This window comes from Mustelus asterias, chromosome 30 (genome assembly GCF_964213995.1).
Source record: "Mustelus asterias chromosome 30, sMusAst1.hap1.1, whole genome shotgun sequence".
NCBI lineage: Eukaryota > Metazoa > Chordata > Chondrichthyes > Carcharhiniformes > Triakidae > Mustelus > Mustelus asterias.
In genome coordinates this window covers 5,974,415-5,990,143 of record NC_135830.1, presented here as the reverse complement: position 1 = coordinate 5,990,143, position 15,729 = coordinate 5,974,415, and the positions used below count along the sequence as shown (strand labels likewise).

At 44.7% G+C, this 15,729-nt stretch overlaps 2 protein-coding genes across 2 annotated transcripts in view; one reads left to right on the top strand and one right to left on the bottom strand.

The window, feature by feature from the left end:
- LOC144480718 (uncharacterized) overlaps positions 1–15,729 on the bottom strand; it is a 370,150-nt gene that overhangs the window by 258,188 nt on the left and 96,233 nt on the right. Inside the window, exon 13 of the mRNA XM_078200309.1 lies at positions 2,354–2,361. Coding sequence (XP_078056435.1) covers positions 2,354–2,361 — 8 coding nt within the window. The remainder of the gene's footprint in view (positions 1–2,353; positions 2,362–15,729) is intronic.
- LOC144480658 (uncharacterized) lies at positions 879–15,718 on the top strand. Its single transcript, XM_078200256.1, has 3 exons — positions 879–1,096; positions 2,975–4,151; positions 15,655–15,718. The coding sequence occupies exons 2-3, from the start codon at positions 3,325–3,327 to the stop codon at positions 15,716–15,718; spliced, it is 891 nt and encodes a 296-aa protein (XP_078056382.1). The 5' UTR covers positions 879–1,096; positions 2,975–3,324.

Genomic DNA, 15,729 nt, shown 5'->3' with positions numbered 1-15,729 from the left:
CTTGAAAGGCGTGGCCCAGGTAGATGCAATCTCGGAAGACCCAAGCCAGGGAGGAGCCATTTGGGAACTATGGTTTCGGAAGGTTCAGCCGCCGAAGGTGTGACCCCAGACGGTGCAGCCCCAGTGGGTGTGATTTTGGAAGATCTGGCCCGGAGTGGTGGACTTTGGAGGACTGTAGTTGAGCGTTGTCGACTTCGGACGGTGGAATGTTGATGGGCGAAGCTCTGGAAGGCGATGCCTCCGAAATGTTTCACAATTGTATGGTTGTTCATGGATTGTTTGTTATTGTAATATGTGGTTTTCCTGTTATGATAGTTGGTGGTTTGTTCCGGCCCCCGTCTATTTTCTTGCGTTGTTTGTGGCCTGGGGGGCATCCCCCCCCTGGATGGGGTCACCCCCGGGGGGTGTGACATCCACTTGGGGAAAGTTCTGGGTGGTGAAGCCCCGGACATAGTAACACCAGAGGGATTTTTATTCTCCGGGAGAAAAATTGGGAAGGCAGGCCCGAACTGAGTACCCTGGAGAGACTCTCCCACCGCCCCGGCTGAAATTCCGGAAGGGATTCCGGATTGAGTAGGCGGGGTGGTTTTCCCCATTTCCCCCCTCCGGCTGAACATCCGTAAGGTGTAACCCCCGGATATGAGTACCACTGGAGGGTTGCATCCCCCGGCAGGTGGACAAACCCAGGGGACGGTGCCCTTATGCTTCAGTGTTTATTTTTTGTTGTGTACAGTTGTAGTGTTGTGTTAATGTTTGTAGATTTGTAGATTATGATTTGTAAATGGAGGTGTATTTTGAGGGCAATGCCCTGGAAAACTGTAATTGACGATGAACCCTTCCGAAATGGAAGGTAGTAACTGATAAATGGATGGCGTTAGCCATTGGTAATGTATTTTTTCACATTTGTTCTTTGTGTATTTGTAATTGTTTTGTATTAACGTATTTGTAATAAACAAAAAGAAACCAACCAGACCTTCCCCCATTGTCTGAATGCGGAAACCAGACAATGAGCTTGTTCACCCGGAAAGCTGCTGTTCTCTCTCTGAATGAAGATTGAGTACAGACAGACTCAAACTTCCTTCTGTCTCCCACATCTGTGAGTAAAACACTTTCTTTTATCCCCCTATCCATTTCTTTTCTCATTCTGGGGGAAATTGGGGACTTGCAGCAACTGAAGGGAAAGAAAGTGAATCCAGGGAGGCTGCAGACTCTGGAAAGGTTGGCCCAGGTCTCTTTCTTTCTGACTTAAAAACATTGACATCCTTTGCTCCCTCAGCTTGACACATTGATTTGTCTGGCTAAAAGGATGGTCCCTTTCCTAATGTTCACAATTAAAGGGCTGGTTTTCCCAGGAGATGCCTGACATTTAAGAGAACAATAAATTAATACAGGACAGAGATATGCCTAGTGTTGTTATATTGTAGATTTGATATATTATTTATGGTTCTGTAACAAAGTACATTTATTATTATTTCTCATCTTGTAATGTAGCACTGAAGCTATGTTATATATTTCCACTCATCGAGTCATTACAGCGCAGAAGGAGTCCATTCAGTAACTCGAATCCATGCCGACTCTTTGTCGAACAATCCAGTCAGTCCCATTCCCCTTCTATATTCCCTTTTCCCTGCAAGTTTATTTCCTTCATGTGCCCATCTAATTTCTGAAATATATTAAAGGGGACAGTAAACTAATATCGGACAGAGACATGTCTGATGTTGGGTTTTTTTAATTCATCCTTGGGACACGGGCATTGCAGGCTGGGCCAGCATTTATTGCCCATCCCTAATTGCCCTTGAACTGAATGGCTCGCTGGCCCATTTCGGAGGATGGTTGAGAGTCAACCACATTGCTGTGGCTCTGGAGTCACATGTAGGCCAGACTGGGTAAGGACGGCAGATTTCCTTCCCTTAAATTCAAATTCCACCATCTGCCATGGCAGGATTCGAACCTGAGTCCCCAGAGCATTAGCTAAGTTTCTGGATTAATAGTCTAGCGATAATACCACAAGGCTATCAGCTCCCCTGTTGTTATATGGTACAGATTAGATATATTATTTATAGCTCTGTAATAAAATACACTTATTATATCTGGCTGTGTAATTTTGGACTGCAGCTATATTTTATATTTCCAACAATCTCTTCCCTCAGAGAATTGTTAGTATCTAGATTTCTCTTCCATAGGGACCAGTGGAGGGATTGAATATATTCAAGCATGAGTTAGACAGTTTTCGAATGATAAGGGAGTCAATAATTATTGGGAACAGGCTGGAAAATGGAGAGAAAGCTCAGATGAGGAAGGATTTCTTCACTCAAGGACGTGGTGATGTTTTGGATTCTCTACCCCAGAGGACTACAGAGCCTCAGTCATCAAGAATTTTCAAGAGAGGGATTGATTGGTTTCTAGATAGTGAAGATATCGATGGATATGGGGGAAAGTGTGGGGAAAATAATGCAGAGGTAGATCAACCAATAATCTCAATGAATGGTTGAGCAGACTCGATGGGCCGAATGCTGACTGCAGCTCCTATTTGTTCTGATTTCTGTGCTGGACAGGAAGCAGTGAGCATGGATCTGTCAATCAGCCTCAATCAGCACCTTCAGGAGAATTGGGAGGGTGAATATTAGATACAGCAGAGTGAGAATGGAGGGAGAGTGTGTGGGATGGAGAATCACAGCTTTTGGGGAATGAGAGAGAAAAGAATGTTCATTAGAATCACAGAATTGCTGCATCTTATCAACCGTCCCTGAGCTTTCACAATGAATCCCACTTCTGAGGACACCCTTATCTCTGACTTGTCTGTACTGCTGGCAGTCTCACAAAGCAGCTGCCTGTGTGCTGATATGGGAGGCCCTGCTCGGCAAGTTTAATGCTCCATGACTGTGTCTTTAATGAATGCTCCATAAACTAGAAATGTAGATTTGAATTTCGATCGTATTCTGAATTGCGATTTTTTTTCTAAATTGACTTACAGGATATTAGACAAGGAGAAATCAGACAGAAATCTCCAACATCACATCGAGATCTGACAGAGTGACTCGATTTCTTGGGACCTGAATATCATTGGCCTTTGAATCTAACAGGAGAAATGTTTGTTTGGCCTCTTGGCTTCAAAAGATTGTAAACATTGCTGTGACGAGAAATGCACTGAGATACACACACCCGAGTGAGAGTGTTCCAGTGCACTGAGTGTGGAAAGAGCTTTAACCAGTTACACAGCCTGAAAATGCATCACAGCATTCTCAGCAGGGAGAGACTGTACCCGTGTTCTGTGTGAGATTTAACTGATTGTTTAACCTGGAGAGTCACAAGGACACCCGCACCATGGAGAAACCGTGGAAATGTGGGGACTGTGGGAAGAGATTCGGGTTCCCATCTGAGCTGGAAATTCATCACCGCAGTCACACTGGGGAGAGACCATTCACCTGCTCTGTGTGTGGGAAGGGATTCACTCATTTATCCAGCCTGCAGAAACACAATCTCACTCACACCAATGAGAGACCATTTAAATGCTGTGACTGTGGGAGTGGTTTTAAAAGCTCTCAGTATCTGATGTCCCACCAGCGCATTCACACTGAGGAGAGACCGTTCAGCTGCTCTCACTGCTCAAAGAAATTTAGAACTTCATGCAACCTGCAGATTCACCAGCGAATTCACACCAGGGAGAGACCGTTCACCTGCTCTGTGTGTGGGAAGGGATTCACTCATTCATCCAGCCTGCTGAGTCACAATCTCACTCACACCAATGAGAGACCCTTTAAATGCTCTGACTGTGGGATCAGATTCAAACGTTCTCAGGTACTTAGGGTCCACCAGCGCACTCACACTGAGGAGAGACCGTTCAGCTGCTCTCACTGCACAAAGAGATTTAGAACTTCATGCAACCTGCAGATACACCAGCGAGTTCACACTGGGGAAAGGCCGTTCACCTGCTCTGTGTGTGGGAAGAGATTCACTCAGTTATCCAGCCTGCTGAAACACAAAGTCACTCACACCAATGAGAGACCCTTTAAATGCTCTGACTGTGGGAGCGGATTCAAAAGCTCTCAGGGACTGGTGTCCCACCAGCGCATTCACACTGAGGAGAGACCATTCAGCTGCTCTCACTGCACAAAGAGGTTTAAAACGTCATCCAACCTGCAGGAACACCAGCAAGTTCACACTGGGGAGAGACCATTCCCTTGCTCTGTGTGTGGGAAGGGATTCACTCAGTCATCCAGCTTGCTGAGACACAAAGCCACTCACTCCAAGGAGAGCCCCTTTAAATGCTCTGCCTGAGAGGCCGGCTTCAGAAGCTCTCAGGAACTGATGATCCCCGAGCACATTCACACCGGGGAGAGGCCATTCAGCTGCTCTCACTGTTCAAGGAGGTTTAGAATATCATCAACACTGCTGAAACACCAGTGAGTTCACACCGGGGAGAAACCATTCACCTGCTCGGTGTGTGTGAAAGGATTTACTCAGTTATCCAGCCTGCCCAGACACAACATCATCACACCCAGGAGAGACCCTTTAAATGTGGGCGTGGCTTCAAAAGCTCTTGGGAACTCATGTCCCACCAGTGAGTTCACACCAGGCAGAGGCTGGTCACCTGCTCTGACTGGGAAGGGATTCACTCAGTCAGCAAACTTGGTGAAACACCAGTGAGTTCACAAGTGATGACAGTTCTGGGATTATTCTTGTGAATCTTTCTTGCCCCTTCTCCAGTGCCTCTATTTCCTTTTTCTAAATGGAGATCACTAATAGAACACCACAAGTCACTGACTTCCAGTCAGAAAAACACCCTCCACCACTACTCTCTGACTTCTAAGGGCAAGTCAATTCTGAATCCAAGCGGCCAAGTCACCATGAATCCCATGCATCTTAATCTTCTGGATGAGCCGACCATGAGGGACCTTGTCGAAAGCCTCACTAAAATCCATGTTCACAACATCCACTACTCTACCTTCATCGATCACCTTCGTCACCTCCTCGATAAAATCAATCCAGTTAGTAAGATGTTGACGGTGCTCCCACTGCAGTCCTGTGATGAAAATATAGACTGGTTGGTGAAATGTAGATAACAGGTAGAATTGATATCTAATGAGGACTTTATACTTTAGAATTGAATACAGGGCTCATTGTTACTAACGGGGAAAGAAGGGTTAAAACCCTTACCCAGAATCCTTTTCACACACACGTGGACATCTCTGAATCTGACGCACACCAAATGGAACGTTACACAAGGGGCTGGAATTCACTGGAATTTCTTCACAACCTTTCAATAGAAATGTCCTGGTACCGACTGTGACAAAGGACACAACAGACAGCAAGAACCAGGAGGAACCTTTAACCCAGAGAATGTTAATAACCTTGTTCAGGACACCGGTGCCAGGCACAGGAGGATCCCAGGAAAAACGGAACATTAAATTTCTGTCTGTTTCACAATTCTAAATGACTGATTCTTTAACAAAGGAATGTTTAAAAACAGCATTGTGATATTCCAAGGTCAACTGTGTCTGGGAAAGGGGCACACTGATGTGTTTTTATTTTAAACAGGAGGATCCATTGAAAAGCAGCTCTGGACGATACGAGCACCTCCTGACCTACTTTCAATTCATTTCAAATCACCCATCACTTTCCGTGGAATATTCTTTATTCTTTCCTGGGATGTGGACACTGCTGGCAAAGCCCCAGCACACGTTGCTCAGCTCCTAATTGCCCTTGAATGGAGTGACTTGCTCGGCCATTTCAGAGGGACAGTTAAGATTCACCCACATCGCTGTGTGGGTCTGGATTCACATGTAGGCCAGACCGGGTAAGGATGGCAGATTTCCCTCCCTAATAGGGTGCATTAATAGGGTGAACCGGATGGGTTTTTACAACAATCGATGATAGTTTCATGGTCACCATTTCTGAGACTATATAATTCCAGATTGATTCACTGAATTCAAATCCCACCAGCTGCCTGTCCCCAGATCCTTTGCTGGGTCTCTGCATTACTCGACCAGTGACATTCCCACTATCCCACCACCTCCCCCTGAATGGAATATTCCACACAACCCCTTAGTTAAACAGGAAGGAGAAAAGAGAAAGGCTTTGACCTTTGGATGACCTCATCACGAACTACAGAAACCTTAAAGCTGACCATTCTGTAAAAAATTTAAAACTTAATTTTTATAAAACACAGAGTAAGAAACAGGTGAAAAGTAACGATGGACGTTGTGACTGACATCAGAAACATTGATTGACCGGATAAACACTCACTACATCACAGAGCGATCCTCAACCATTAAAGAATTGACCCACAATAAGGAATGAGAGAGCCTTATAAAAAGGGGCAGGAGTTTACACAGAGAGGTGACACCCACAGCTGCTCAGGATGATGGAATTCAGTTCAGGAACGGGATAAAGTGAGAAGCTTTTGTGATTCAAGGCAGAAGTATTGAACAATCTGGAATCAGTGCTTCTCGAGTTTGCTGACTGGCCGAACACTTCAATTAATCTCATCATAAAAACCCCCAGTGTAAATAACATGGATTTGACTGACAAATGTTGAAGTGTTGGTTTAGAGCCACAAGTTTCAACTTCCCATTTGAGCCTGGGGTACCTTTCTGTCTCTCTATTGCTCGTGTCAATGACAGCCAGGCGACGGAGCTGAGGGCAGCATTTAGCTGAGAATAACGGGGCCTGCGCCCCAGTTGGGAAACTGCCCTGGGCGTCGCACTAATACAGAGACAGGAAGGTACTGGAGAACTGACTGGGAAATGGGCCTCCAACCAATCAGGTCACCAGAGGAGGTGACCAGGGCTGATGGTGATGTGACCCCCGGGGTTCAGTGTCCCTGTGTCCAAAGCGGGGAGTCACGGGGACAGAGGAGCTGAAGAGAATCCAGTTGTGTCCAGAACATTGTGAACATCCCTTTACTCTGGTTGTCTTTGATCCTCAAGTCATTTTCTGTTTGTTTTAACCATGTTCTGTTTCATTAATAAACTTTTATCAGTAAAATTATTTGATTGTTCTGGAGTTTTCCTGATGAAATTGATGCACTTTAGGGAAAGTGGGTGAGAGGGGTTGGCAGGTTCTTTAACAGAAAGTGAGTCCCTCTAAGGTAATTGGCAAAGGAGCCAGAGGAGGAGATGAGATTTTATTTTTGACTCAGTGATGTTAGAAAATGGGGTTCAGGGAGTCAATTAACCCTTTCTCCCCTTTTCCCAAACTCTGAAATGATTCCCAGTGATAACCCTTATTGGTGACAGTGGTTAGATTTTATTCAGTATCAATAAGAGCGAGACAGGCTAATGTCTGAGCAGTCGTATCAAAGTGCAGCAGCATTACCATTACACTCTGGGTAGAAGCAGCATCTCCACGGAAATGCTCCCTGCTCTGCCCCAGATGCCATGGCACCAGTCAATGCAATATGTAAAACCTCGACTAATCTCTGTGCTCGGGGAATCCCTTCTTATACTTTGTTACAGCACAAAGACTATGGAGACTGATTTAACCCAATCATTGCCCAGCTAACATTTGAATGGACCAATTACAAAACCTGTCATTGAACCATCTGTATCCGCCCATGCCATGTCAAACTCTCAAACAATTGTCTTCCCACGCTCTGTCCCTGGTACAGGGAGTCAGCATTCCCATGCCAAGCAGTGAAAACATGGTGGCCTTGGTACACAGGTGTCATCCAGGATTCAAGGCACTCTTGTTTTCTCTGTCCTCCGGGAGCTGTTTATCTCCCTGCTCCCACACAGCAAGTCATCTGTTCTCAGCTCTGCTAGATTTCTGCTGAAGTTTTGCCCATTTTACACCTTTCGGATCAATAAAACATTTGGTCAAAGACCCAAACCACAATTTCCCATCCTGTCACCTGTCAACCATCCTTACCCAGAGTGTAATCACAACAGGAATAAAAACAGGAGACGTGTAACAATCAAATTCAAAATCAATGCACAGCCAGTCATAGAATTTAATCTAATGTTCACTAATTAGCAAGAAAACCCGAAGGAGGGGGTCCCCCAGGATTCTTACAGTCCATACCTTGAGGGGGGAGAACTCTCTCTCTCTGACCCCTCACTCAATTTCACTCCGTTATTTTCCAGTTCTGTTCTGGCCCTGCCTGGGGTAACATCTACTCGATCTTTTCTTCTGAAGGAGCACCGTGAGTTCTAGGTTACGAGTACATAAGGACAGATGCTTCAAGCAACAGATCAAGCATGGATGCAAATGATTCTCCAGCTCTCCCTTTACCTGTATCCAACTTGTGAATAGTTCTTACTCAGTATTATTTCTCCCAAGTGGCTAATTGTCCTAATCTATAATATTATCCATTTTACTTTAATTTTCCTCATGTGCAGTGTGTTTAATTGGATCCTGATTGTTTTGAACTCAGTTTCTCTCTGGAGTGTGTGTCAATGCCTTGATGATGTCACAGTGTTGTCTCAATCCCCTGGCCACATTAACCATTTCATCTCCTGCTGTGTCTCAAGTAGCTGTGCGTGTTTGGGACCCGCTCTTCACTCCATCTCACCATGAATTTAGGCTTGCTATTTTTCACACGTAACAAATCACATCTGTACACTCACTCCGGTGTCCCAAAATCATGTCACACATTCTTAACTCTCAGAAGTGTTGATGAAAAGATCAATATGTCTGTCTTTCTTATCTCCTCCTGTTATAGTGCTGATATTTCATATCGTGGCTGGGCTTTCAAATGTGGATTTCTTTTTAACAGAGTTCATGGACAATGATGTTAAAAGTTCCAAGAGAAAATATCCACCTCTTCATCCCATCTCACGTTTTAGAGGTGTTGATGGAAAGGAGGTCATTGATATTGTTAAATATCATAAGAATAAAAAAACTACAAATTCAGACAATACTGAGATGTCAATCATTAAGCAGGTTATTGATTGTGGAGTAAAACCATTGACATATTTGCAACCGGTCTTTTCAAACTGGGCTATTTCCCTGTAAAATGAAAATAGACAAAGTTACTCTATGGTTTAAAGCTGGAGACAAACGTGATTATACTAATTACAGGAGAGTGTCCTCACTTTTCTCATTTTTCAGAGAAAAGGGAAGTCATTTGCTAAATGGTCTGATAATTCCATTGCTCAATGTAACTGACTGTGTAATAGTCAGACCAAGTCGGTCTATCTCACTATCACTGATGGAATTTGTGGAGAAAATGACGAATGCTGTGGACAAAAAGACAATTTACAATAGAGGTTTCTACTGATCTTACACAGATTTTGATACAATTGACCATGGAATATTACTTAAAACACTGGAAACAAGGGATTAGGGGAGTAGTGAATAAGTGGCTCAGACGTTATTTGGAAAATCTCAACAATTTGTAACAGTAGATGATGTGAATCAGATTTTGTGAATATTCTGTGTGGAGTCTCACAGGGATCTGTTTTGGGCCTTAAATTGTTTATTTTATATATTAATGACATTTGGAATGTATCAAAGTTATTACAATTAGTTTTGTTTGCAGATGATGCCAATATTTTTTATTCTGGGTGGGATCTTCAAGAGCTTATTGAAAGTGTTAGTGCTGAATTGGAGAAAATAAAAATATTGTTTGTCAAAAATGAATTGTGACTGACTTTGAGTGGAACGAAGTTTATGTTATTTGGTGAAGTAAATCCCTTGGTTAATATAATAAACAATGGCAACATTTACAAAAATAGAAGGGGTGTCAGACCCCTCTGATGAAGGGTCATCTAGACTCGAAACGTTGGCTCTATTCTCTCCCCACAGACAATGTCAACATTTATTTATTCAAGGGATGTGGGTGTTGCTGGGACAGCATTTATTGTCCATTCCTAATTGTCCTTGAACTGAGAGAGCAATTAAAGGCAGCCATGTTGCTGTGGATCTGGAGTTACATGTTGGTCAGACTAGATAAGGTTGGCAGATTTGCTTCCCTAAAGGATATCAGTAAACCAGATGGGCTTTTATGACAATCGACAATAATTTCTAATCATCATTAGACATTTAATCCCAGATTTTCATCTAATTTATATTTCACCAGTTGCCACAATAGGATTCGAACCTGGGTCCCCGGAGCATTACCCTGAGTCTCTGGGTCACTCGTGCTGTGACACTGCCACTACACCATCGCCTCCCCCATATGGAAATATAGTTCTGGGTGTTCTCCTAGACCATACCTTTTGTTGGAAACCACATATACAATATATATTAAAACAAAATAATCAAAGAGTATTGAAATTCTGAGTAAAACTAAATTTATATTGGATCTGCAGTCCTTGCATATTTTGTATTGTTCATTTGAGATGATTCTTCAGAGGTTTGGGGAAACGTTATAAAGCATGAATATTTGGGCGACATGGCGGCACTGTGGTTAGCAGTGCTGCCTCTCAGTGCCAGGGACCCGGGTTTGATTCCTGGCTTGGGTCACTGTGTGGAGTCTGCACGTTCTCCCTGCGTCTGTGTGGATTTCCTCCGGGTGCTCCGGTTTCCTCCCACTGTCCGAAAGACGTGCTGGTTAGGTGCATTGGCCATGCTAAATTCTCCCTCAGTGTAGCCAAAGAGGTGCCGGAGTGTGGTGACTGGGGGATTTCCATTAACTTCATTTCAGTGTTAATGTAAGTCTACTTGTGACACGAATAAATAAACATCAAACTTTAACTTTATTAATCCGATCGATATGTTACAGAAAAAAGCCAAATGAATAGTAATAAAGTGAATTTTCAAGAACTTAGCAACAAATTACTTATAAAATGTCCAGTTTTTAAAGTTTAGGAAGTCAGTTGAACTGAAAACTGCAATGATTTTGGATGAAGCAAAAAAGGAATCATTGCCTGAAAATTTGCAAAGAAACTGTTGACTTTAAGGGATGATGATCATGAATAGAACATAGAACATAGAAAGCCACAGCACAAACAGGCCCTTCGGCCCACAAGTTGCGCCGATCACATCCCCACCTCTAGGCCTATCTATAGCCCTCAATCCCATTAAATCCCATGTACTCATCCAGAAGTCTCTTAAAAGACCCCAACGAGTTTGCCTCCACCACCACCGACGTCAGCCGATTCCACTCACCCACCACCCTCTGAGTGAAAAACTTACCCCTGACATCTCCTCGGTACCTACCCCCCAGCACCTTAAACCTGTGTCCTCTCGTAGCAACCATTTCAGCCCTTGGAAATAGCCTCTGAGAGTCTACCCTATCCAGACCTCTCAACATCTTGTAAACCTCTATCAGGTCACCTCTCATCCTTCGTCTCTCCAGGGAGAAGAGACCAAGCTCCCTCAACCTATCCTCATAAGGCATGCCTCCCAATCCAGGCAACATCCTTGTAAATCTCCTCTGCACCCTTTCAATGGCTTCAACATCTTTCCTGTAATGAGGTGACCAGAACTGCGCGCAGTACTCCAAGTGGGGTCTAACCAGGGTCCTATAAAGCTGCAGCATTATCTCCCGACTCCTAAACTCAATCCCTCGATTAATGAAGGCCAGTACGCCGTACGCCTTCTTTACTGCATCCTCCACCTGCGAGGCCGATTTAAGAGTCCTATGGACCCGGACCCCAAGGTCCTTCTGATCCTCTACACTGCTAAGAATGGTACCCTTCATATTATACTGCTGCTTCATCCCATTGGATCTGCCAAAATGGATCACCACACACTTATCCGGGTTGAAGTCCATCTGCCACTTCTCCGCCCAGTCTTGCATTCTATCTATGTCTCGCTGCAACTTCTGACATCCCTCCAAACTATCCACAACACCACCTACCTTGGTGTCGTCAGCAAACTTACCAACCCATCCCTCCACTTCCTCATCCAGGTCATTTATGAAAATGACAAACAGCAAGGGTCCCAGAACAGATCCCTGGGGCACTCCACTGGTCACTGACCTCCATGCAGAGAAAGACCCCTCCACAGCCACTCTCTGCCTTCTGCAGGCAAGCCAGTTCTGGATCCACAAGGCAACAGCCCCTTGGATCCCATGCCCTCTCACTTTCTCAAGAAGTCTTGCATGGGGGACCTTATCGAACGCCTTGCTGAAGTCCATATAGACCACATCCACCGCTCTTCCTTCGTCAATGTGTTTGGTCACATTTTCAAAGAACTCAACCAGGCTCGTAAGGCACGACCTGCCCTTGACAAAGCCGTGCTGACTACTTTTGATCATACTAAACTTCTCGAGATGATCATAAATCCTGTCTCTCAGGATCCTCTCCATCAACTTACCAACCACTGAGGTTAGACTCACCGGTCGGTAATTTCCCGGGCTGTCCCTGTTCCCTTTCTTGAATATAGGGACCACATCTGCAATCCTCCAATCCTCCGGAACCTCTCCCGTCTCCATCGACGATGCAAAGATCATCGCCAAAGGCTCCGCAATCTCCTCCCTCGCCTCCCACAGTAACCTGGGGTACATCCCATCCGGTCCCGGCGACTTACCAACCTTGATGCCATTCAATAGTTCCAACACATCCTCTTTCTTTATGTCCACATGCTCGATCCTTTCTGTCCACCGCAAACCAGCAGTACAACCACCCAGATCCCTTTCCACCGTGAATACCGAGGTAAAGTATTCATTAAGCAGCTCCGCCATTCCTAACGGTTCCGCACAAACTTTTCTCCCTTCACCTTTTAAGGGTCCTATGCCTTCACATCTCATCCTTTTACTCTTGACATATTTGTAGAAAGCCTTGGGATTCTCCTTAATCTTACCCGCCAAGGCCTTCTCATGACCCCTTCTCGCTCTCCTAATTTCCTTCTTAAGCTCCTTCCTACATCCCGTATACTCCTCTAAATCCTTAACACCTCCTAGCTCTCTGAACCTTCTGTACGCCTCTCTTTTCTTATTCACCAGGTTCATCACAACCTTCGTGCACCACGGTTCCCGTACCCTACCAACACCCCCCTGTCTCATCGGAACGTTGTCATGCAGAGCTCCAGACAAACATTCCTTGAAAATCCTCCACTTTCCTTCGGTACTTTTCCCCAAGAATGCCTCCTTCCAATTTACCCGTCTAATTTCCTCCCTGATGACACTGTATTTCCCTTTACTCCAGGGAAACACTTTCCTAGCCTGCCTGATCCTATCTCTTTCCAATGCTATCGTGAAGGAGATAGAATTATGATCGCTATCCCCAAGATGCTCACCCACCGAGAGATCCTCCACCTGTCCAGGTTCATTAGCCAGCACCAGATCAAGTACAGCCTCTCCTCTAGTAGGCTTATCCACATACTGTGTCAGGAAACTCTCCTGGACACACCTAACAAACTCCTCTCCATCCAAACCCCTAGCCCTAGGGATATTCCAATCTATGTTTGGGAAATTAAAATCTCCCATCATGACAACTCTGTTATTCCTACATCTCTCCAGGATCTGTTTCCCCATCTGCTCCTCAACATCTCTGTTACTATTGGGCGGCCTATAGAAAACACCCAGCAACGTTACCGACCCCTTCCTGTTCCTAACCTCCACCCACAGAGACTCCGTAGTCAATCCCTCCACGGCGTCCACCTTCTCTACAGCCGTGACACTATCCCTGATCAACAGTGCCACTCCCCCCTCTCTCTTGCCTCCCTCCCTGTCCTTCCTGAAACATCTAAAACCCGGCACCTGAAGCACCCAGTCCTGTCCCTGAGACATCCAAGTCTCCGTAATGGCCACCACATCACAATTCGAAGCAGCAATCCACGCTCTAAGCTCATCCACTTTATTCACTACACTCCTGGCATTAAAATAGACACATCTCAGACCTTCAGCCTGAGCACTTCCCTTCTCCATCACTCGTCTAACCTCCCTCTTACCCTGTTTACATTCCTTATCTATTTGCGAGCTAACCTCCTCGCTCTCAGTCCCCTCATTTCGATTCCCTCCCCCCAACCTTTCTAGTTTAAAGTCTCTCCAGTAGCCTTAGCCAACCTTCCCGCCAGGATATTGGTCCCCCTGGGATTCAAGTGCCACCCGTCTTTTTTAAACAGGTCACACCTGCCCCTAAAGAGGTCCCAATGATCCAAGTACCCAAATCCTTGTCCCTTGCTGAAATAGAAAAAAACAAGTTTAAAAAATGTTATGTTTGTACAACTTTAAAGTCTGTGTATATTTCAGTTTGTGGATGAATCTTTGGAATGCTTTGGGTGAAGATTTGAAAATATGTGTAAATACAGTTTTAAAACAATGTATAAGCTTCAAATGTTAGTTTATATGACGTCATGGAATAAAATAATGGTATTATCTGTGAGTTTAATACAGATACTATTTGAATAATCAGAACACAATAATGAGAAAATGATGTGACTGGGAACTGGGAATGATGAAGTATTTGATCTGTATTTGTGAAAAGGAGTTGAGATTTATAAGTTTGTACTTTTTCCGAGTCCTTTTTGATCAGGTGTTTATTTTATTTCTGGGCAGTGCAATATAGTATCTGAGTGCGGCACGGTGGCACAGTGGTTAGCACTGCTGCCTCACGGCACCAGGGACCCATGGTGAATTCCCGGCTTGGGTCACTGTCTGTGTGGAGCCTGCACGTTCTCCCCGTGTCTGTGTGGGTTTCCTCCGGGTGCTCCGGTTTCCTCCCATAGTCGGAAAGACATGCTGGTCAGGTGCGTTGGCCATGCTAAATTCTCCTTCAGTCTCCCCAAATAGGCGCTGAGTTGTGGCAACTCAGGGATTTTCACAGTAACTTCATTGCAATGTTAATGTAAGCCGGTTTGTGACACTAATAAATAAACATACTATTATAGTGTCATGTTCAAAATAAAGAAATCAGTTCAGTGTAACTTAGGTAAGGGGCCCATTAACTACTCCCACAAGAGACCTCGTACCTTTACCATTTCTTATCTCGACCCAAACCGATCCTTCATCCTGATCTTTCAGGCTAAGGTGGTAGCTCTGTACTGAACTAATGTCATCGTTAGTTAATGGGAGAGATCCTGTCACCTTTTCCTAGCTTCCTGCCATTCCATTATGTCAAATACCCTTCAATATTTAGATCCCAGCCTCCGTGACATTTCAACTAAGTCTCTGTAATGTCTATCAGGACACACACATTTATCTCTATCCGCCCTGACAATTCATCCTTTTTGTTACAAATGCTGTGTGCATTTTCAGAGATTCAATAATCTAATAGGGATTTAATGTGAAACCTCTTTACCAGCGAGTGGTGAGACTGTAGAACTCACTACCACAGTTGAGGTGAATAGCATGAATACATTGAAGGGGAAGCTAGATACATACATGAGGGAGAAAGGAATAGAAGGATATGCTGATGGGGGGAGATGAAGAACAGTGGGTGGAGGCTCATGTGGAGCATAAATACTGACACAGACCAATTGAGCCGACTGGCCCGGCCCTGTGCTGTAGACTCACTGGAACAGAGACAAATGTATTTATTTTACATCGACCTTTGGTGGTAGGAAAAACATTATTTATGATCCAGGATTAAATAAACATCCTTCACCAGTTTTTGTGGATCATTTCAGTGGAAATGTGCTCTCCCAGGCTCAAAGAGCATCAGCCCACTGGAAACAAAGTTGTGAGATCGGCCAGTCCAGCAGAAAGAAACCCTCCGACCCTCCCACTTCACCTACTGTCAGAATGAACGTGGTTCAGTCCTGGGTGTGATTAACAGCAGAATCCAATGCTTGTAATCGCTTATGAACTTGCTGGTGTCTCAGCAGGTGGGATGATCGTGTGAATCTGTTTCCACATTCATTGCAGGCAAACGGCCTCTCCCCAGTGTGAAGTCGCTGGTG

What these genes read in the sequence shown, in the direction of transcription:
- LOC144480658 (XM_078200256.1), top strand. Translation starts at nt 3,325, where the DNA reads ATGGAGAAACCGTGGAAATGTGGGGACTGTGGGAAGAGATTCGGGTTC. An exon ending in TCCAACCTGCAGGAACACCA is followed by an intron (nt 4,152 to 15,654) that starts GCAAGTTCACAC and finishes GTGTCTCAGCAG; the next exon opens with GTGGGATGATCGTGTGAATC.